Source organism: Ixodes scapularis, unplaced genomic scaffold (genome assembly GCF_016920785.2).
Source record: "Ixodes scapularis isolate PalLabHiFi unplaced genomic scaffold, ASM1692078v2 PGA_scaffold10__122_contigs__length_95168666, whole genome shotgun sequence".
Taxonomy (NCBI): domain Eukaryota; kingdom Metazoa; phylum Arthropoda; class Arachnida; order Ixodida; family Ixodidae; genus Ixodes; species Ixodes scapularis.
In genome coordinates this window covers 59,467,151-59,489,082 of record NW_024609836.1, presented here as the reverse complement: position 1 = coordinate 59,489,082, position 21,932 = coordinate 59,467,151, and the positions used below count along the sequence as shown (strand labels likewise).

The 21,932-nt window shown below is 45.9% G+C and overlaps 1 protein-coding gene across 2 annotated transcripts in view; it reads right to left on the bottom strand.

Annotated features, from left to right (window-relative positions):
- The window catches only part of LOC8052253 (G2/M phase-specific E3 ubiquitin-protein ligase), a 46,987-nt gene that overhangs the window by 12,465 nt on the left and 12,590 nt on the right, over positions 1 to 21,932 (bottom strand). For both annotated transcript variants that reach the window (XM_029991669.4, XM_029991670.4), the window contains exons 3-4: positions 20,336 to 20,424; positions 5,806 to 5,907 (exon numbers count right to left, since the gene is read on the bottom strand). In XM_029991669.4, the coding sequence (XP_029847529.2) occupies positions 5,806 to 5,907; positions 20,336 to 20,424 (191 nt within the window). The remainder of the gene's footprint in view (positions 1 to 5,805; positions 5,908 to 20,335; positions 20,425 to 21,932) is intronic.

Genomic DNA, 21,932 nt, shown 5'->3' with positions numbered 1-21,932 from the left:
ATCCGACTTCTCTCGGTGTCGTTTGCTGGCCTTGTGCAGCCGCAGGGCATCTTTCTCCGCAGCTCGCTGGAGGGTTAGATGGGCCGACTGGGTCCCACTGCAACGAACATTTCTGCCGTCGCCCTATAGCAACAGCCGTTGAACCTCAACACCACTTTGTGCTGTGCACTTTCAACAGCGATCAGCGATGCATGCTGTTCCTTAGGCATCAAACACCACAGAACTGAGTGGAAAGACTCGGATGCATTCCGAGTCTTTGCTCCCAAGCGGCGCTGAAGCAGAGAAATCTGCGACAGGCGTTGGTAGACGGGCAGCATAGCTGCAGCAACATAGCCTGGGAGTTTGTGTTTGTGCTGGGGCTCACCTTTTGCCTCAGCAATTCTATGATGGCACAACGATAGAGCTCTTCCGAGCAGAGTTCATGGTGAGGTTTCAGGTCAGTCGACGTGACAAAATGGTATGTGGCCATAACAGCACACTGCATCGCTGCCACGTCCTTGGAGGTGTTTTGGAGGGCCCAGCCATAGTAGTCAGTAAGCTTGCCAATGAGGGCCTTCATCAACTTGCCCTTACCACTCAACAGCTTGTTGCTCTTCTCGATGGGGTTGCACAGTGCCACTCCAATCCTCTTCCCCCCCCCGAACATGGTTCAACCACTCTTCTTTCACGATGGGGACTAGCCTAAAGATGTTCTCTTCTGTAAGGGCAGAGAAGGTCCTGCTGTCCCCGTTAAAGACGAGTGCCTGAAGAGGGTCAGGGCTGTCTCAACATCCATCCTCCCGGATTTGGCATCAGTGTTTTTCTGGCACACGTTATGCATGCGCCAGCTGTCATACCCTTGATCTCCAGGCTTGGGTCCTGTTTGGTACCCAAGGCACAGGTTGGACGAAACCACAGCGTCCAAGATGAGGCTTGTGTGGTATTCTATGACTGACCCAACTCCGATGCGAAATGTGTGCCCTCTCTTGTACCATGTGACGTCATACACCCAGACTTGGAAGGTAATCCATTACAAGCAACGGATTACTTGCAACTTCTAACAGATTACAAGTAACGGATTACTTGTAATTCATTACTTTTTTGAGTAATTTTGTAATTGCCACGTTACCTTTTTCCTAAAATAATTTGTAGTATAATTTCCTTACAAAATATTGGTAACTGATTACTTTAATTATTCATTACTTATTAAAAATAGGAGCATAATGCAGTAACTGGAGCAATATGAGCAAAACATTCAGCAGCATAAAGAGAGCAAGTTCGACAAAATAGAAAACATCAGGAAGGAGAGGATAGCCGAAAAGAAAACACAATCTTTTGCATGACCAGACACTAGAAAAACGGGCAAGGCATGTACAAATATACGAAAGACAAAGATCAAGCAAGACAATGCCAAGTAGGCTTTTTGTCGCCTTCCATCGTGTTTTTCTTCTCCCGGGCAGGAAAAAGCTCTTTGTGGTTGTTTTTGTCTTTTACGTTGTTTCACCCTTTCAAACTCCTTTGTGTCTCCCGCCACCTGCACAGACATTAGACGCGGGTCCGTAGACCCTCGGTTCGCGGGCACACTACTCGCCTAACGGACGATGTAGCCTCGTGGGGGAGTGGAATTCGCTTTGTCTTTGATGTGTGCTACTTTATTCTAGCACACTCTTGAGGCACGGCTGAAAAGCGCCCGGCGCGAGGCTAAGAGCGTCATCTTCGAGAGTATGGACGATACTTCCTTTGGTTTACTTGGCTGGGCATGGTGGTCGAGTCCACTCCTCACTTTACAGTCAACTGTCAACATAAAGGGGGGGGGGGGGGGGGGGCACCATCTAAGGAGTGCTGAAGGAGAGAGAGAGAATGCATAAAAGTGAAGTGACCCTCTATTGTTTCGTGAGACCGATGGCCACCGCTTCTTCCACTCTTTATGCCCTCCCCCCTCCTTCAGCCTCCACGAATATTGGTATGAAAGTAAGAACCGATGAATGATCGCTCACCCGTAACTGCCACTTTTTCTCCGGCTGGTCGAGTTTTCGGTCATGGAGTGTCCGTCATCTCCATGGCCATCTCTTAATGAGATGTTCAGAATTCAGGACATTGAGAACAGAAACCTCGAGTTTCAGTGCATACATACTTTGCTTGCCAAAAAAACACATTGTCATCAGCAAGAACAAAAAACTCTAATATACGGAAACACATCAATGTAATCTGGGACACCTGCATTCTGCATTGGCTATACATTGTAACGTTAGAATCAAGTTTTCCTTTTTTTGTGAATAACAGGCGAAACACCCGAGTAAAAAGGAAGCTTTTGCACATCGCTTCTTTAGCTCTGAATCTTGTAGCGGAGGTAGACTCTGCCACTGAGCAAGCGCACCGCTAGCTTTGTCTGCACAATTCCAGGGATCATTTCCGGAGGCCGTAAGCTAGCGGGATAGCGGGTGTATTTTGCAGCTTTCGGTGCCTTGTTAGCTTACAAGTGAACGGAGTGGACCTACACTCTTTTGAATACAATATTTTATTCTTACAGGGACTACCATAATACGGGTGCATGAGAAATGAAAAATAGTGTTGCAAAACATTTTTGAGAAATGCCAAAATTGTTTTTATTGTTTTCTGGACAAGTGTACGGAAAAAGTAACGTAAAACGTAATTTGTGACGTAATGAGTAATCATTTATTTTTCGGTGAAAGTAATTTGTAACGGTAATCTATTACATTTGAGGCTTTGTAATTTGTAATTATAATCCATTACATTTTTCAAGTAACGAGCACAAGTCTGCGGTCACCACAGTGATATCCCTGCAGAATCCCGCATCCATCTTCTGACAGGCTGCCTTCACCGCGACAGCTGACTCGGCATAAAACTTGTCCATGCACAGGTCCTCTGGCTCTCTGAAGGTCTTTTTCAGGTGCTGCTGGAACCCTTGTGGTAGAGACCTCTGTGGGAGACGTTCATAACTGCCCAAAAGTCATTGAGAGCTATCTGCCCCTTTCCCATCGGCTTGATCACCATGATGAAGCAGATGTTGACTTCGAAGACCCTCGAGTCTTGTTGGCGTGGCAAAGTCCAGGAACTTGCAAGAATGCCGCAATGGGCACATACGACCTCGAGTTTTGCTGGCAGTCGGAGTTTGGTGCCTTCTTAGACAGTCAATCCAGTTCCCAAGCAATGCTTACACATTGTGCAGCAGAGCAGGTTACTCAAAACATCAATCTGAACAAGGCAGAACTTCACACCTTTGCTTGTAGCACAGGCAAGTGTGAGATCAGGCAGCATGGCTTCAAACTTCCTCTGGGTTGCTGACATATCTCCTAGTTCGGCCTGAACAGTATCACACCGTCTACATTCTGCTTCGATCTCCTCACGCGCCACGTAATGCGTCCGCATATGGGTGCTGGACGATGCGTTCCCACTCGTCGCGACAGGCCGAAGACGAGCGCCGGAACCTGCAAGCTCGGAAGGAATTGCAGCATTCAACGTGCTCTGTACTCTATGCGTCAGCGGGGCGATGCATTTTTTTTCAGCAACAGCCGATGGCAGAGGAAATCCATCGCTGGAAGCTTTCATACGATCATCATTGACGGCACGCCGCGCAGAAACTTCCAGCTTCGCCATCCGCAGTAACTTCATGGGCCGCCTCCGCGCGACAAGTGCCCATCGCCTTGTACTTTGAACTTCGCATTGTGTGCGACCACAAAACAGACCGGCACGCTACACAAAGCTAACGTTAAAGGGGTACTCTGCCGATTTCTTCATGTCCCCGATTTGCTTGAAATTTTGCTAAACTCGCCAAACAACATCGCCAAAATAGTATCCCAAATATTAGGTGAAAATAATTTTTTTTCATGAAGTTATTGAATTTACAATTTTGGTCCTCACCGTGTTTTTCAAACTGAAAGTCTCTACTGGCAAAAACGAAAAAGTGACGTCAGTGGAAGTGTAGGGGTTCACTCTTTGGACTGTAGAATTTGTTCCCAACTGATTCAAAGCAGTTTCATGGTGTCAAATGAATGCTTTAGAAGCTCGCTCCATTCCCCGCGCTCCAGCACGGAACAAATGATTGGCATATTTTATTTTAAAACTGCTCGCCCGACTGACAAGCTTGCCTTCCACTGACGTCACGGCACTGAAAAGGGCGGGCATATTTGAATGTTGGTTTTTGCATCATTTTCATTTGCGGATTTCGCAATAACTATTATGAATTTCACGATACTAAATAGCATACCAGAAAGGGTAAAGGCCGGGGAGTCAGAAAATATAGTTAGTTGAGGTAGCTCAAAAATCGCCGGATTGTAAAAGGTCAAAAAATGAAGCGGAGCTGACAAAGCGAGAGAGCGTGCAAGGAGAACACTGCCAAGAGCAGACAACACGAACGGCAACAGAAGAAGAAACGAAGAGGAGGAAAGCACTCCTCGAGCGGAGAAATCGCGTCCCAGCCAATAGAAGTTGCATGCTCCACGAGCACGCGCTCTGTCCAATCATATTCTTGCAATTGCGACAAAAAAGAATGGCGACCATGCCATAGCCACGTGGCCAACACCATTTTGGGAGCCAGCAAATAAGAGAAAGAATTCACCTTCAAGACCAGTATGGCAGCCTTCGGCTAAATGCGTCGGGAATGACGAGCGCGAAGTTGGGGTTGACTTTTACGTTTGACCCTCACTTGGACACTACCCAGGCCTCGTAAATATTTGTTTTAGATATTTCCTCGTAGTATTAGGTGCCGTTAATTACAGAGAAGGTAGTTTATGAGATATACAACCCGAAAATAGGGTTTTCTAAAACTCGACACTTCTCGATTTTGCGATTTTCAAAGATGCCCCCCCCCCTTTTAAAAGGATGCCAAAGCGTTCAAAGGCTATAAAAAATGCAAACAAATTTTTTTTTTTTTTTTTTTCAAGCATTAGGATTGGGGAGGCTTAATGTCGAGCACAGAAAGTTGTAAGTCTTCCGCACTCTCCAAACATGTCGAGCCAATCAGTCCGACAATCTTTGAACTTGTTGAGCTCAAAGGTCCCTAACACATCAAAAACCTCAACTGTCTACCTGGGTCAAACAACTTGAAAAACAAAAGCTCGAGGTACACCTAAGAATTTCTTATGAGTTGTAAATGCGAAAGCATGCAAGCCACTCATCCACTCCTTTTGTTGTCTGCTGCGTACTATACTCCACGACAACTTTTCTTGGCAATGCAGTGGAACGTACGTCCCGCGTCCCCTCTCTGATTTTGAGTGTACGCAGGCTCTCCTCCTCTCCCCGGAAATGGGGGAGGTGAAGAGCCTTCGTACATTCAAAATGGAAGAGGGGACGCGGGACGTACCTTCCACTGCATTGCCAAGAAAAGTTGTCGCGGAGTATAGTGCGCGCGTGCGCTTCGGGATCTCGAAGGGCATGGCGCAGCAGCCAATGGGAGCCCCGTCAACGCGCACCAGCCAATGGAACCGAAGGTGAATCGCTCCTATTGGGATCGCGGCGGAAACTAGGAGCAGTTTTCCTACTTCAAACTGATGACGTCAGCTCGATCCATGAGACAGTTAATGCTTTCGCATTAAAATCGAAACCTATTATCCAAACATTCCAAGATCGAGAAATAACCCACAATTTGCACATTGAGGGCTTCCAGCACCGCAGCAAGTCTCTTGTGGCTTCTGCGAGGGACTTGCGGCAGTCGGGCAAGAAGGACACATTTCCGAACAACGCACTCCGAGCTTTTCACTTTGCACTCCGAGCTTTTCGATAAACCACTTGAACTCGGATTTTCACACAGTTCAAAACTGCAGGAAAGATCACAACGTTCGATTCCAAAACTTACGCAACACATACCAGTTTGGCGCCCCTTCGGAGTTCGGCCATCACGTCTGCCAGGAGGAAGCCGTTGAGAGGTCCAGATGTGTTCCCTCTCTGCTTGAGACCGCTTGAGAAGAGCTGCGCGAGGGTCCCGAACGCCAAGGTCAAGACATTTGCTGCGGTCACGGACGGGATTGGGACAGCAGAAAGGTCTTTCGGCCGTTCCGCCTCGCACGAGCTCCTTGCCTTCAATAGTGCTTCGGTGTTCCGTTACCCTCAAGTGCATGTGCGCAGCCAAAGCACGGTGGAAGGCAGCGAGCACGTGCAGACCTGCCAACCCTACAATGCTGAAAATACTACAGGGGATGCCAAAAAACACTACAATTGTGTGAAGAAATACAAAAACTGTTTTATTCTTCAAAAACTTGGTTTGGGTAAGAAAAAGGCCTCAACTAGGTCATACATTGCACGAAATGTCTTATTCTTTGGAAGTAGAAGGTTGGGCCAACACTGAGGAAGTTGCAGCTTTGGCTTTTCTTAGGAAGCTCTTGTCGAACACTTGTTCATGGCACCTTCCAGACTGGCTGCATCTCACAACTAACAACTGTTCAAGAGTCTTTTTTGACATGGAGGAGCGGAACTGAGTGTGTGCCTTCTTCACTTTGCTGAAAACTCTTTCGCCTGTGCCTTGTTTAATGGAGACGTTAGTGAGCAAAGTTCTTGCTCTTCAACGTCTCCACAACAACCGCCGTGAACGGCACGTTGTGTTCGATCAAAAATGCCGTAAAAAAGCCTTCTGCTCGGGTAGTGTCGTAATCCGTCGATCGACTAAAGTACCCTCCAAGCTTCTCGTTGGTTTCAACTAAATTTGCAGAGTCCTTGTGCTTTTTTTTTATTCAGATGACACAGAATGTCCCGGCGACCAGTGTGCGAAATGTTGACATCGCAGCGACACAGACTACAAAATGTATTCCTTTCGCCTTTGTGCGACGTCTTCATAAATGGAAAGTCGGTTGAAAAGCTGGGGATAAACACTTGAAAGTATTTTTTTCCCGCCATCTTGTAGCAAAGATGGTTTCAAGGGATCATGAGTAAAAGTTCCAGTAACACAACGCACAACATTCACCACAACCAACGTCGCCACAACAAAGGAGATTTCCTAAACAGTTTTGGATTAAGATGGATGGATGAATGTTAGCGGCTCAGAGCCGTGCATACAGAGAGTTTGGTCAATGGGAGGCGCGGGCAGAGCCAGGGCATGCACGAGGCTCGGAAAGAGGGCTTGGCATGCTCTCTTGACCAACCAGAAGCCAAAAAGAATGCCCTAGCGATGGTAGCGAGAGACAGTTCTGATCAAAGGTATATGTTCGTATATGGTTTTAAAAAGTGCGTAAGAGTGAAGTGTAGCAACTTTTTGTGGTTGAACATAGGGTGCACGTGATGTTTCGATCATGATCATGCAGGAAGATGTAAGAAATGAATGCGCCGCTCAACTCTGTTTTGCTCGAACAGAGTGCGACCACTCGGACGGCAGATTCTTGGCCCTCGGCGCTTGGCATAAGGATTACGTCCATCGTTCCGCTAGTCGCACTCTTTCACCATCATTTTGGATGAGCATGATTGAAACATCATGTGTACAATATTTTCAGTCAGCGAGAGTTACTCCGATGCACTTATCAGGTTTGTTTCTCGCAACCACCGCCAGGGTATTATTTCCGGCCTCTAGTTGGTCACATCCGAATTTCTGAAGGCGCCCTGAAGCACGCCCAGCCCACCTTCGGCCAATGCCACCTCCTCATTTGTCTCCTATACCTCCCAACGAATGGCCAAACTCTCTACATATAGACCCACACGCGGCCCTGACGTCACGCAGCTGCGGTGGCGCTGTCGACAGCACTGCGCATGCGCAGACGCTTCGCTTCACACAAATTCGGTTTGTGCGCACGCGCAGTGCCCACACCTGGTGTGGGCAAACGCGGGCTTGTTTGTAAACAGCGTGTCGGTCTATACGGCTCTGTAGCGGCTATACCACCCCTTACAACACTGGAGCGGTAGCTTGCGCCCCCTGGCATGGATGGATGGATGGATGGATATTGGCTGTTCCCTTTATATCGGGCGGTAGCTTGTGCCACCTAGCCTTAAATTATTGATTAAGAAATTTGTTTTTCCTTTTTTCTTCTATTCTTTTTTCCCTTTACCTCTCTGCAACTATCACCGGGCGGGTAGAGTACTTTCCAGGAAGACCTTTGGGGGATCGGGCAAAAACAAATTAAACACCGCCCCCCGCCTCCTCCCCCGGGCGAGGGAGTCGCCAATTTTCCTCTGGTCAACCTCGTCGGTGTTCCTGCTTAAACCACACCCACTGGGGGACAGGCGTGAGACTTTGGGCCGGAGCAACGCGGGAGGGAGTCCCAATATTCCTCTGTCCCTCCTGACCCCCAGCTGTGCTAATTGTTCGTCCTTGCTTCATTTTCCCTAGACTGTATCCACCAGTTTTCCAATCTCCTTTTTGTGATGGCAACCCTTTTTTTCTCCATTCCTCCATCCTCGTCCGCAAAACCGAGTGCCCCCGCCAAATCCGCCGACCCCTCCGGGAGAGCAGGACGAAGCCTCATACATTCTAAAACAAGATGTTCCATTGTTTCGTTCTCATTTTGGCAAATGGCACATAATGTGTCCATTTTCTCGAATTTAGCCCTATAAGTTTTGGTTCTTAAAAACCCCTTTCTAGCCTCAAATAGTAGGGAACTACCCCGTGAATTATCAAAAACCTGTTCTTTTCTTATTTCCTGTTTATGTGACCTATAAATTGTTAACGCCGATTTTCCTTACATCCTACCACTCCACATTTTCCTTTCAGCTTCTTTTACGCCCTTTTTACCGTTGTGTTCCGCTCAGTCTCCTCCCTAGATGACAGATATTTAAATTTTAGTTTTCTCGTTCGGTTCGTCCATTTTGTATTCAAACTCTTCATGTATAAATACTTGTCCTCGGCCATCGTACGTCCTCCATTTTTGTCAGTCTTTGATCAAATTTCAATTTGCTGATTGCCTCTCTACTCTCAAAAGACGACCAGCCCATGTCCCTTTGTACCCCTTCATTTGGCGTGTTCCCATGCGCACCCAGTGCCAACCTGCCTACACTTCTCTGTCTGACCTCCAATCCTGTCTGAACCTCTGAACGCATGCACAACACTGCATTACCAAACGACAAACCTGGCACCATGACTCCTTTCCAAATGCCTCGAACCACTTCGTATCTATTATAATTCCATAGTGCTCTATGCTTCATAATAGCCGAATTTCTTTTCCCCTTTTTTATTATATATTCCTCATGTTCCTCTAAATATTTCTTTCCCTGTTTCATCCAGACCCCCAGATATTTGTACTTATCTACATAGTCTATTTCAGTGGTTCCCAGCCATGGATGTGTCGGGGACCCCTTGCGGACAGCTGGCAGTGATGGGGGACTTCTTCCAGCGGGGGGGGGGGGGGGGGGGGGGGGGGGTGGTGTTTTTTATTGCTACGTAGCAGAAAAACATAAAACAAAGGTGCCAAATTACTTCATTCTGGTCAGTTCATCAATACGTGGCACACTCGCGCTTCAAACTACAAAAAACGTGCTAACTAAAAAAAAAAAATTTTGTTGAGGGTTTTGCGGACCCCAGAAGTGTCTTCGTGGACCCCGTGGGGTCCGCGGACCCCTATTTGAAAACCACTGGTCTATTTCAAAGTTCTGAATTCTCAGCGGCTCCCCCTTTTCGTCATTAAAAACCATCACTCCAGATTTTTCTCTACTGAAATTCAGACCAAGCTTGTCGCCCTCTCCTCCACATATCCCAATTAGTTTGTCCAATATTTCCCGGCTATCTGCTATAAGTACGATATCGTCTGCATACATCAGTCCAGGTATGACTTGGTTTACCTTACTCCCTCCCTCCATATACGTCAGATCGAATCCCAAGTTGCTCTGCTCTAACCTGTTTTCCAATTCGCTTAGGTATACAGTTGAACCTCGATGTAACGAAGTCGGTAAAATTCGCAATTTACTTCGTTACATTGAAATTTCGCTAAATCGAAATTTGGCTTTAGTATGCGAAAAAAAAAATTCCGAAACATTTTACGGGTATGAAAACTCACCGAAAATGACATTTATTTAGGGGCAAAGTAGTCCGCGAGTTTTGCTTGCGCCTTGTCCGACAGTAGCAGCGGCGTCGGCGGCGTCATACGGCGTTCGAGCCATTCGAGCGCCCAGAGCGCTTGCACGGCATCTTGCTGCCCGTGCGACGCCGTGTACCTCCTCAGTACGTCCATTGCGTCGAGCACTTCCCGAGTGCTCGTGATCTCGGCAGTTTCTTCAGGATGGCGTCCAAAACGTTTGCTTTCTCATCCAAAGAAAGAACTTTACGTTTCCTTATGGCAGCAAGCACGTGAGTGCAACGCCCGGTCGAAAAATAAAGCTGTTTAGTTTAGGCGGTGCCAATGTTTCCAACCTACACAGCACTCTTGCCCGCACAGTTTACTTGCCCCCTTGCGCCCACAGTGTGCTTGCGCCTTTGCTTTACATCACGGTCGCAAGACGATAATCGGTCTTTTCGGTCTTCTCCTAGATGGCACTGCCCGTGCGGTCGCACTAGAGTTCCTGTATAGCTACCTACGGTAGCAGAGTTGCGCATTCAGCCTCGGCGCGTGGCCGTAGCGCCGGCTTTCCCGCACGAGCTGGATGCTTTGCTCCTCACGTGACTAAATTTGGCGAATAGCGGCGCCGCGCGCGCATGGAAAACAGGAGAGGAGGAAAAGGAGGCGGAAAGCAGGGGAACATACGCCGGGGCAAGAGAAACGTAGACGGAGCGACCGTAAAGGTGGCTTTCTTGCACGCCAACGGATGCTTTGCTCCTCACGTGATGGATCTCGGCGAATAGCGGCGTGGCGGCGCGGGGAAAAGAAATGCGCAACTCTGGCTCCCGCAGGGAGCCTATACAGGAACTCTAGGTCGCACTAGAGTTCCTGTATAGCTACCTACCGTAGGGAGCCTATACAGGAACTCTAGGTCGCACCATCACGTCGCTCCCCCGCTGAAGTTGGCTCCCGCGCTACCCGCGGTACAGTGGACTATGATGATCAGTGAATGTCAGTGGTGATGCTGTTACGCCGTGTTAACTTTTTGCTCGGCATTTTCTGGCCAGCCTCGCGGAATCCGCTTTGCCGCATGCCTCGCCGGCGCTACCGGCGCCGCATCCTCGGGCAGCCTAGGAACGTTGGAAGGCCTGTCCCCGTGAAGTAACCTATCAAGCGCTCGCATTTGTGCATAATTTTTTTTTTTAACCACAATTTTTTTGCGAAGTTGTTTTTTAGAGTTTATTTATTTATTGCCTTCTATGGCAATGGCGCTTCGTTATATTGAAATAGCAGCAAAATAGACTTCGTTATATAGGGACTAAAAATACATGGGGTCTATGGGCACGAAATTATGAAAAATAAAATACTTCGTTAAATCGAGGATTTCGTTACATTGAAGTTCGTTATATCGAGGTTCGACTGTAACATGAAGAGCAGTGGTGACAGGGGACAACCCTGTCTAAGCCCTCTTTTTATTGCTGCTGGTCTTGTAGTTTCTGCCTCCCACTTTATAACCACCTCATTATTTGTATACACTTCTTGCAAGAATCTAATCAAATATGCATCTAGCTCATACCTCCTCAGTAGTTCCCAGAGTTTTTCCTGACTCACATTGTCGTATGCCCCCTTGATGTCTAAAAATGCTACCCATAATGGTCTATGGTTTGTCGCTGCAATTTCTATGCACTAGGTGGCTATAAATGAATTATCTTCAAGCCTTCTATCCCTTCCGAAACCATTTTGGAGCTCACCCAGAATCTGCGTGCTTTCTGCCCACTCTTCCATTCTCCTCTTCACTATCTGCATAGCTAGCCTGTATATGACCGAAGTTACTGTTATTGGGCGATATGATTTAATAATATCTTTATTACCTTTGCCTTTATATATTAGTCTCATCTTGCTTAGTTTCCAATCATTGGGTACGTCCCCCCCTTTAATTATTTGATCTATCACCTGTTTTAGCTTTAATTTGCTTGCTTTACCTAGGGCCTTTATTAGTCTGATTGGAATGTCATCTGGACCTGTTGCTGTTCCTGCTGGAATCTTACTTTCCGCTCTGTCCCATTCTCCTATAGTAGTTCCTATTGTTTCGGCTCCCTCTTCCTCCTGCACGTTACTGTGATTGGTGTTCTCCAGTTTTTCATTTGGTTCCAACTCCGAAAAAGCTCCTGATGTATTCTCGAGCCTCTTTCCCTTCAACCTTTATCCCCTCCTGTGTGGTGAGTGAGTGCTGGCACGACTCAGTCTTTTTTCCCTGCGCCTTAATGTGCTCCCAAAATCTTTTTGCTGCATTTCTGTCGTTCTGATTTATCTCCATCATCCACTGAACCCCTGCGCTGCCAATTTTGGTCTGTATGAGAGCTGATGCCTCCCTTTTTCTATTCAGAAAATTTTCCCATTTTGCTGCTACTTCATCCGGGGTTGCTCCCCTTTTCTTTGCCCACGTATGTTCTCGAGATGCCTCTTGACGTCGTGATATGGCTGCCTTAACCTCTTTATCCCACCAGATTTTAGGTTTGTGCTTTTTCCCTCTCATTCCTCCTCGCTTACCTCGGTACTTTTCCAACTCAGTCTTAAAAATGCCCACTAAATCCTCATATGACCACTCTCTTTCCGGTTGGTTGGATACTATGCTCTCAATATTTTTGGATACTTCTTGTAACTGATCTTCGCTTAGAGTCGATTCACCTTCCCGTTCCTGAATTTCTAGCTCTGTTACTGATGCACCAAATTTGATTTTGATTCTTCTGTGGTCACTCCCTAAGCTTTTTATACCTTCTTCATCTATTTCCATACTCCCTAGACTGTTATACAGCTTTGGGGACATGAGGCAATAGTCTATTGTTGAGTGAGAAGCGTTTCTTTCCCCTGTGATTTTTCCATCGCATTTTACTTGGGCATTGACTAGTATTAGATCCAGAGCATCGCAGAATTCTTGCAACATTTTCCCTGTTGTGTCTGTGTGCCCATCAAAACCTTCTAAATGGGCATTCATATCTCCCATGATAATTATTTCCCTATTTAAACCGATTTCTCTGACATCCCTCGCTATGCATGACAAGTGCTGTGCATTTTCTTCTTTTGAATCCCTTCCCGTTTTCAGGTAGACAAATCCCAGCAGTGTGTTCAAATCCATAATCTGTCCTATCAACCATAGGTGTTCCCTGCATCCCTCATTCACCCTCTCCCAGTCTTGCCCTTTGATCAATACCATACATGGGTAAATTACTTTCAAAATGTAATTTAATTACAATTACAATTACTTAGCTCCCAAAGTAGTTTAACTACAATTACAATTACTACTACGCGAAAGTAGTTCATTGCAATTACAAATTACTTTTCAAAAGTAATGCAATTACTTTACAATTACTTATTTCTGAGAGTTACCCACCTTGGGCCATATAACTGTAAACGAGTTATATGGCCGTATTGTATAAATGGTGTATAAATGCCACGCATTGCATTTCCTTTTATGAAATTTGTTAAATGGATTATAGAACTTAATAGTTTGGAATAATGAACTCTTGCGTTCTTATATTCTCAAAAAATAAAAATAAATGGCGACAAAATTCCCAGGTGCGAGGTGAATCTCCTTAGAGCTTATGCAAATGGTATATAAATCAAACCAACAAAAAATAAACTTAAAAATAATACAAGGAAACAAATATGCGACAGTACTGGTACCATAAAACTCACGTAAAAATGACTAAGAAGAGAAACTTGTAGACGATGTCAAACATTTAAAGAATACGACAACTTACGAAAACATTTCAGCCACAATGGTTCACTGCCTCTACCTGTCTGTAGACTTGTAACAGGGTAACCGTAGCACGCGATTTGTGGTCGCTTCCACAAAACTAGTGTCACAATAGCAGCAACTCTATTGCCAGGGATTCTGGGTTAATTCAGTGCACGGTAACACCCAAAAAAGCTCCTGATATAGATAATAAATCTAGGATCGTCATGTAGCTAATCATTAGGATAGCAATGATTGTATCGATGTTATGCGTCTCATAAAGAAGACCGATTTGAATTTAGCATGGCAAGAACAACCTCGAAAAATTCATGATACACTGTAAACGACTTTATTTTCGATTTCGCGAATCGCCTTCAATTCGCGAAAAATAAGTCCCGCGAGTAATTCCGGTAAAATGTAAACACATTGGAATCTATATTGCGACTCCACCGCGTCGCGAATGTAAGAATCCGCGAATTATTGCAAAACTGCGGCCTCTTGGACGCCTCGATTTCATGATTTACTTGAGTGTGTTTCAGCTGGAAGATATAGACGAGCCATTATTATTTTTTTTTATAACTGTAAGTATTTTTGAAAGTGACAAAAAAGTTGCCTACCTGCAAATGTTTTCGCGAATTGGAGGTCGCGTTTCGGTTTGTTGAATTTGTTTTCAGACATGGTGCGGAGAGTTTGCACCTCACGATTATATTTTTACATTGCTGCTAATCTGTTTAAAGAATTTTTCGGAACAAGGCCCCGGCAGCCTTTCCTTTTGGTTGGTTGGTTGGTTGTCTTGTTCGCCAGACGTGACATTTGCCTCACTCACGGTGGGCAGGTTTCACGGGCCTGGGTTATTGTAGATTCACCCTTTCCTTTTCCATTGTAGATAAGACTGTTGCAGGTTTTCAATGCAAAACAGCACTGCGCGCCTCGGGACGGTTCCACAGGCCAGGACAAGAGGAGGACGCGTGGAGGGTCACGATAGAGGTGTAAAAGTAAAGTGCAAGCCAAGCCCTCTATAAAAAAAAAGAAAAAAAAAGAAGCCTTCACCGAACAACAAATGTAAAAACAAGCTCCCTACAGTCTAAAGCCGTGGTTTGTAAGTTTTGGAATCTCGTCCAATCGGGCTGACAAACAGTTGAAAGGGTTAGGTAGAGCGAACAATAAATAATGAAGATTTATACAAAAAGGTAGACGAGGACTGGGAGAAGGAAGAGCAGTGTAGCAACAACAGTTGGAAATAAGGCAGGGTGAGTCGTGTTAATAAGACCTGCTGCTTCTTTGCTTCTTCGCCTCGATGTTAGAGTAGCACGACTTACTGTTAGTGGTACCAACATACGAGATAAAGGAGAAGGACGTGAGAAAACTCATAAAGAAGAGAGAATAATTTCATGAACAAAAAAGTCCCGAAAGTTGACGGAAATATGTAAGCGAATATGCTAGCGGCGAAGACGCGTTAGGAGAACCTCGAACCTCTCCGCCTCGACCGGATGATGTGATCGGAGCCAACCAGCTCGACTTCGACCCATGATGCCCCCGTGTGGGAATGAGAAATAAGAAAGACCCCTAGAAACAGGAGCAACGGGAAGCGAACGAGACGAAGAGTCGGATTCAACTACGACACAAACGAAAACGGAGGCGAATGTAGCCTTCATTTATCAAATTATTTCTCAAATTCTTCATTAAATCGTTTTACAGTCTACAAAATCCTTCATTCCGTTCTATCCCAGCCTCCCTTTCCCATCCCTCTTTTTTCTTTTTTGAGCAGGTTGGGAGACACTCTATCTCCTGTCGCTTTGGCTGTGCTGTCGTTTCCGTAGCCAGGGGGGAAAAGCGCCGCCGCCACAAAATCTTGCAAAAGTATTTGTAATTGTGCCTGAAATTTAGACATTACTGACGCTAGAAAGTAATTAAATTACAATTACAATTCCTTTTAGTCAAAAGTAATTATTACAATTACAAATTACCAGGAAAAGTAATTAAATTACAGTAATTCAATTACTGTAATTGAATTACTACCCAAGTATGATCAATACTCCTATCCCTCCTCCCTTTCGTTCTCCGCTACTCCTGTTGCATCCCAACCAAAAATAATCCGCTATGTATGGTGGCTCCTCCATATCCCTAAGGTGGGTCTCCGCCAATCCATACACCTGAAAATTTTCCGCCACCAGCTGCTTCTCAAGCTCTTCCCATTTTAGTCTCTTTCTACCACCCTGCATGTTTATAAAATCAATATTAAGCTGTTTCTTCCTCTTCTTTCTATTCCTGCGAGGCCTCCTCCTGCCCTCCCTGTCCCCACCTCCCAGCTCTAAATCCGGATCCCTCTCTTCTCCCGGACCTCGCAGGCTCCCAAAAAAGCCCTTGCCCTACAGCCCATTCTTCGTCCCACCCGTCTTCCTGTGAGCTCGCCATAATGGATCCCGTCCCTTTGGAAAGTGGGAACCGGACTCCTTTGGCGGACTTCCCTGTTGATGTCCATGACCTCGTATCTGTGTTGGAATCTTAGTGCCTCAATCACATTATTGGCTTCCCTTACCTCCCTTTCTGTCTCTACGGTCTGCACCCCTAACCTCTGGGATGGTGCACAGCACGATGTGCACATTCTCTTTCACCTTTCTGAGTTGTCGGACTCCCTCCCTAATGTGCGCGCCCAGATCCCCTCCTTTCCTGTTCAGCACATCGTTTAGCCCCGCGTGCACCATGACTAGACTCTCTGTCGCCTTATTTTCTTGCAGTATAGCCACTGCGCTTCGCATTACCTCCTTCATTCCCTTTCCCAGGCAGGTCACCACTTTCACCCTCTCGTCGTCCTCCACCTTGCTCCCTATCCCCTCCCTGCACCTGGCCACATTGGAGCTGCCCACCACGATCACCTGCCCCCCTGCTCCAGCCGCCTTTCCTTTCTCTGCCGGTCGAGCGTTCCTTGGTACCCCATCTCCTCCTGTACTCGGTCGCTGCAGAGCCGAACTGTATGAGAATCCCTCTACCCTGGCTGCCTGCCCACTCTTGTCTGCCGCTGTCCCCCTCTCTTCTCTCTGCAGTTCGTCTTCGACAGCCCCCTTCCGCACCCACCGAGCCTCCATCTCCCTCAGTTCCCGCTCCACCTCCTCTATTTCCATACTCAGTTTGGCCTGCAGCTCCTTTATGTCCTCCTCCTCACTCGGCTTCCCCACCCGAGTCATCATCTCTCGCAAGTCGATGTACCAGTGTTGCCAACCCCAACTTGTAAACAGGCAAGATGCAGCTTAAACAAAAACTTTTCTTTCTTTTTTTTTTTTTTTACACGGGGTGCGGAAAATCGTACAAATATTGTTGTTAACACGATATCCGTAAGAAAGCGCTGGAAAGCGGAAACTTTAAGATAAAATCGTAAACTTGGCAGGTATGCACGTGCCTAAGGCAAGGCATCCGAAAAAAAGACTCCCTGCCGTTCTCACCGTCGGTGATTGATCTCTTCACAATTCCTCAAAGGTTCACTGCCACAATCCGCGTCGCGGATTGGAGCTCGGCACCTCCGAGGGCAGCGGCACGAGGGGCCGTGTTCGAGCAAGAACTCGTGCGAGGAAGGTACTTTCTGAAACCACGCGCCCAGTACGTCGGTGCATTTTGCCACCCTGTAAGTGACTCCCGATATAAAAAGAGCATAGACGTTAGGTCGATTAAGCACCTACAAAATGCTCGTCAGTTTTGCTCCCCATGCAATGGTAGTTGCAGAAGAAGAAAAATTAGAGAAAAACGAGCAGCCTTCGCTTCCTCAACTTAAGCCGCAACAACCGGCCACGTGATCTGGAGACAATGTTATGCTGCCAACGTTTACCTTAATCACGCACGGGGGCTGGCAAAGCGCAAGGCCCGCACCGAGTTCCACACATTGTTAAGGTTCGGCCATTCCCGTTGTTGCAGCGATCGGGCATGAGCCGCTACCCAAACACATGTCGAGGCAGAGACTGTCACGAGTCTAAACGGAATGCTCACACAGTGGTCGCGTCCACTGTACGAGCCACATTTAAACATCATCACCGTGAGAATCGCCCAGCTTGACGACGAAATCCCGGGGATTGCATTGTCAGTCTCGTCAACAATGCGATCCCCACAACTTCGTCATCGAGTTTTGCAGAGGAGAGACTGGAAAATATCCGCTTTGATCCTTGAAATTATGCGGCGACAAAGCCAGTACCAGTAAGCTTGTGTAAAGTGATAAATATTCCTGCCCAGTTTCCCCACTAAATTTTTGCTAAATTGAGCGGGGAAACTGAATTAGAACAAAAATCACGTGACATCAATTTTCCCGCCAAATTTAGCAGGAAAACTGAATTGGTGCATAAGCCACATGACACTTAATTTTTCCACTAAATTTAGCGGGGAAACTGAATTGGTGAATAAGTCACGTAACATCAATTTTTCCACTAAATTTAGCAGGGAAACTGAATTTGTGCACAAATTGCTAAGCTTAGTGGGGAAATTGAAATGGTGCATACGTCCTGTGACATCAACTTTCACGCCAAATTTAGCGGGGAAATTGAATTAGTGAATAGTCACTATTTGTGCTAAATTTAGTAGGCAACCTGAATTATCCTGTAGGTCCCATGTTGTCGGGTCACGAGACATTAATTTTCCTGCCGAATATAGCGGGGAAACTGAATTGGTGCATAGCTCACATGACGCCAATTTTCCCGTCAAACTTAGCGGGGAAAATAAATTGTGCATAGGTATGTGACAAGAATTTTTCTGTTAAATTTAGCAGGGAAACTTTTTGTTTACGCTCACACCGTCGAAAAACCGGGAAACGGGCCACTAACAGCCGACGCCGTAAGAAATACTAGAGTGCCACCCAGAAACATGCTTCATGCCACAGCTAGGAAACGTCCTCAGTGCACAGCAGGAGAGATCGGCAAAACTGGAAAAGTGGTATTTCACAAAAGAGTGGTTGGGATTGTGGATATCAGAACGCAAGCAGGCCAACGCAGCTCCCGGCACTCAGAGAATGTCCCAAGAGGCCGGCACTGTCGTGCATATACAAGTAACCTAACAAAGTGGCCGCCACAAAGCGTGGAGTTTTGTTGCCTTTTCGTACTGTGAAACGGGGGTAATGTATTACAGGAGCAGTGGTCATTGTCTCGTCGGTTTCGGATGCACCGGGGTTGTGAGGTAGCAGCGGTGACAAGTCGGCAGGTTCCGTCTACTAGTTTTGGTTTGTGTGAAGGGAGTCGCGGAGGCACGTCTGGTCACAGACCAAGAAGTGAATAATGCCTGGGAGATACTGCTCGGCAAAATGGTGCAGCAATTCGAATAAGACGCCAGATGTTTCTCTGATGCCGTTCCCAACGATCAGATCTGGTTTCGGTTCGGAAGTTCTTTAGTTTGTTACTGCCAAGTCTGGTGAACGGAAGTTCTTATAATATGATATTATTATTCATTTAAAGTGCCTGCGTTTGCCTGAACAAGGCGCTCATAAAACCTCCTGCAAAGAAGAGGTCCGCAGAAGCTAGGAAAGCTGCAAAACAGTAAAAAGTACACACCTTTTACACAGAACAGAAATTAACATAGAGACGGACAAGACAACTAGAAAGATGTGACGTCTTGTTTGTCCCTATGTTTATTAGTACTGTTGCTCTCACCTTAACTTTACCTTCTACAGTTTTGACAATTGACTGAGCAGGACAAGAGCTTGAGATAAGACTGATTTCAGCTTTTCTCCCTTCCCTTTTTTTTTTTTTTTTTTTTTTGTTGATCAGACGTGGCCGAGAATTATTTTTTTAATGGCAGGAAAAAAAATACCTCCTTTATGGCCAGCAGAAAGTGTCGTCCTTCTATGTAACCTTTAATTAAGTTCAGTGTTTTAATATTTAGGAACAAATGCACTGCCTAATAAACCCTCTTCATGTTTTCTTTAAAAGATTTACGATAAGGCTAGTTTTATTTTCTGTCTTGCTGTGTCGTATGAAGTGTGAAAAATTGTATGCTATATAAATCAGTGTAATTTGTTTTTGTGTTCATTTGCTATACCTTGTGGTATGTAAATAATTTAGTGCAATCATTTTCATGTTACCATGCTCACAAAAAATTGTTTAAAGAAATCACGTGAAAAATTCTGTTTTTGTGTCTTTATACAAGAAAAAATATACTGTAAAACCCTCTATGTTTGCAGCCCCCATTTTTTGCGAATCGGTCACAGATGACATAATCGCGACCGCTAAATTTTGCGAATTCCAGACGCCTGCATTGAAAATCTTAAGGACCGAAATTTTTGCGCGCCCTTAAATTTCGCAAATTCTTCAATTCGTGAAATTCGCGAAAATTGAGCGCTCGCGAACATTAAGGGTTTTACAGTATATATAAAAAGGGATATAAGTGGAAAAAGGGAAGTGGACTGGCGCAAGCCACAGGGGCCGCCTGTTTGCCGCAGAACACTGACAGGTGGCACAATCAAACGCCCGATTCGCAGGAGCCAGCCGTGTTAATTTATCCATCCATCCCCTGCATTATTACGACTCAAACCCGACTACTTGCGCCTCTAGGGACAGGCGTGGTGCATACGTAAGTACCCCTGGAAAACCCTTTCCTTTTCTATCCACCTTCTACCGTGGCGCTCCTTTCTCTTGTTTACACTCCTCCTACCTCTCTCTTGCTCCTCCAGCGCATTTCAATAGCCAAGGCTACGACTGCGTAAGCCTGACACAAGCCTGTAGTGGGTAATAGCGTTACTCACGAGACAGTAGTAGTGGACCATGATCTTCGTGCCTTTGAGCATCTCGTCATTGCCCACAGAGCTCTTTTGCATCTTGCAGAAGTGGCACACTGTGGGGTCAGAGAAGAAAAGTTGGACAGGAGTTTCTGACAAAGGCACGCCCACAGCAAAAGGACAGACGCCATTGATTGCTCTGTCCTTGCAACAGTTCATATCAGGTATCCTTAGTGTGCTATGTTGTCAGGGCAAGCTTAGTTCTCAAGGTACTGCTACATTTTAGTGCCACACCACCGCATTCCTAAGCGAGCATTTGGCTTCCTCTTGTGCCCTATACGCAACCATTTGCAAAGCTATATACTGACAGCAAGCCAATCGAAATGTGTCTCTATGCACGGAAGAGGGAGCAATCATGTATGCGACAAATGCAACGAAGCTTCGCCCCTGCAGCGGTTGCTTTCTATTCGGCAGTGGCGGCGATACGGTGCAGACGACACCTAGGCCACGATTTCCTCAATCAGTGGAGCATGTGCCTGGTACTTGTTCATCGACACAAAACAATTAACAGTCTTCTTGTTGCTGTTTACGGTTTTAATGGTGCAAGAGCATCAAAGGCCATACTGCGCCAAACAAGGTAGGTCAATAAAAAGGGTGAGACAATGGAACTATATGGGAATAGTTCTACAATTTATTTAAAAATCCAATATTTTCAAGAAAATCAAAAAGATGTTTCATGAGATCGGGGGTCGCTCACCAAGTAGCAAGGCAGGGTGAAATGGAATGCGATACTTGAAAAGATCAGGAAAAAAATAATTTGTGCTGCTGCCAAAAACTAGACCAAAGAAATAAAATATGAAGAACAGTCAAAGGTTCACCGCAGCGCTCACAGGATGGAGGTTCTCCACCACTAAGCAGGTAGCTATGTGTAAGGTAGGTGTGGCCAATTCTTAGGCAGCATAGGAGGACATCATTGATGGTGTGAGGCTTATTGTTAACCTCTGAATCCCACTCGGACTGCCATGATCACAAGACTGCTAGTCTTGTAGGCGTTTTTAAGTCATGGTGGGGGATGTGGACACGTGACACCAAAAAATTTTGCAAAGAAACGGTCATTTTATCTGCAGCCTCCTTGTCAGCAGCGCCAACATGACAAGGAATCCAGCAAAACCTAATGTCGTGCCCATCCTGTAGGCCCTGCTGCACCTTAACACACACAGCTAGGGTCAGCCGATTCTTTGTTGATAAAACAGAACACACGGGCCTAACAACACTGGGAATCTTAAAAGATGATGGCTTTCTTTGTTTTGCTCTGAATAATATAGTCAAGGGCCATCATGACCCCATACAGCTCGGCAGTAAAAATACTGGCAAGAGTGTTTACACGAGCAACTTTGGAAAAACAAGAAGAGTATTCAGCTGCACCAACAAGCATTGGCGACTTTGCACCATCAGTGTAAAAATGATTGTAATCTTTGTATTTTTCCTCCAACGCAAAGACTTCCTGCTGTAAAATTAAAGGTAAGGCTCTTTGCTTCCTGAATTTTGTGAAACACCAGTCACAGAAAACGGGTTTGACATTTCATAGGGAAATATGGTATGAACTATCGAAGAGGTTAAAATC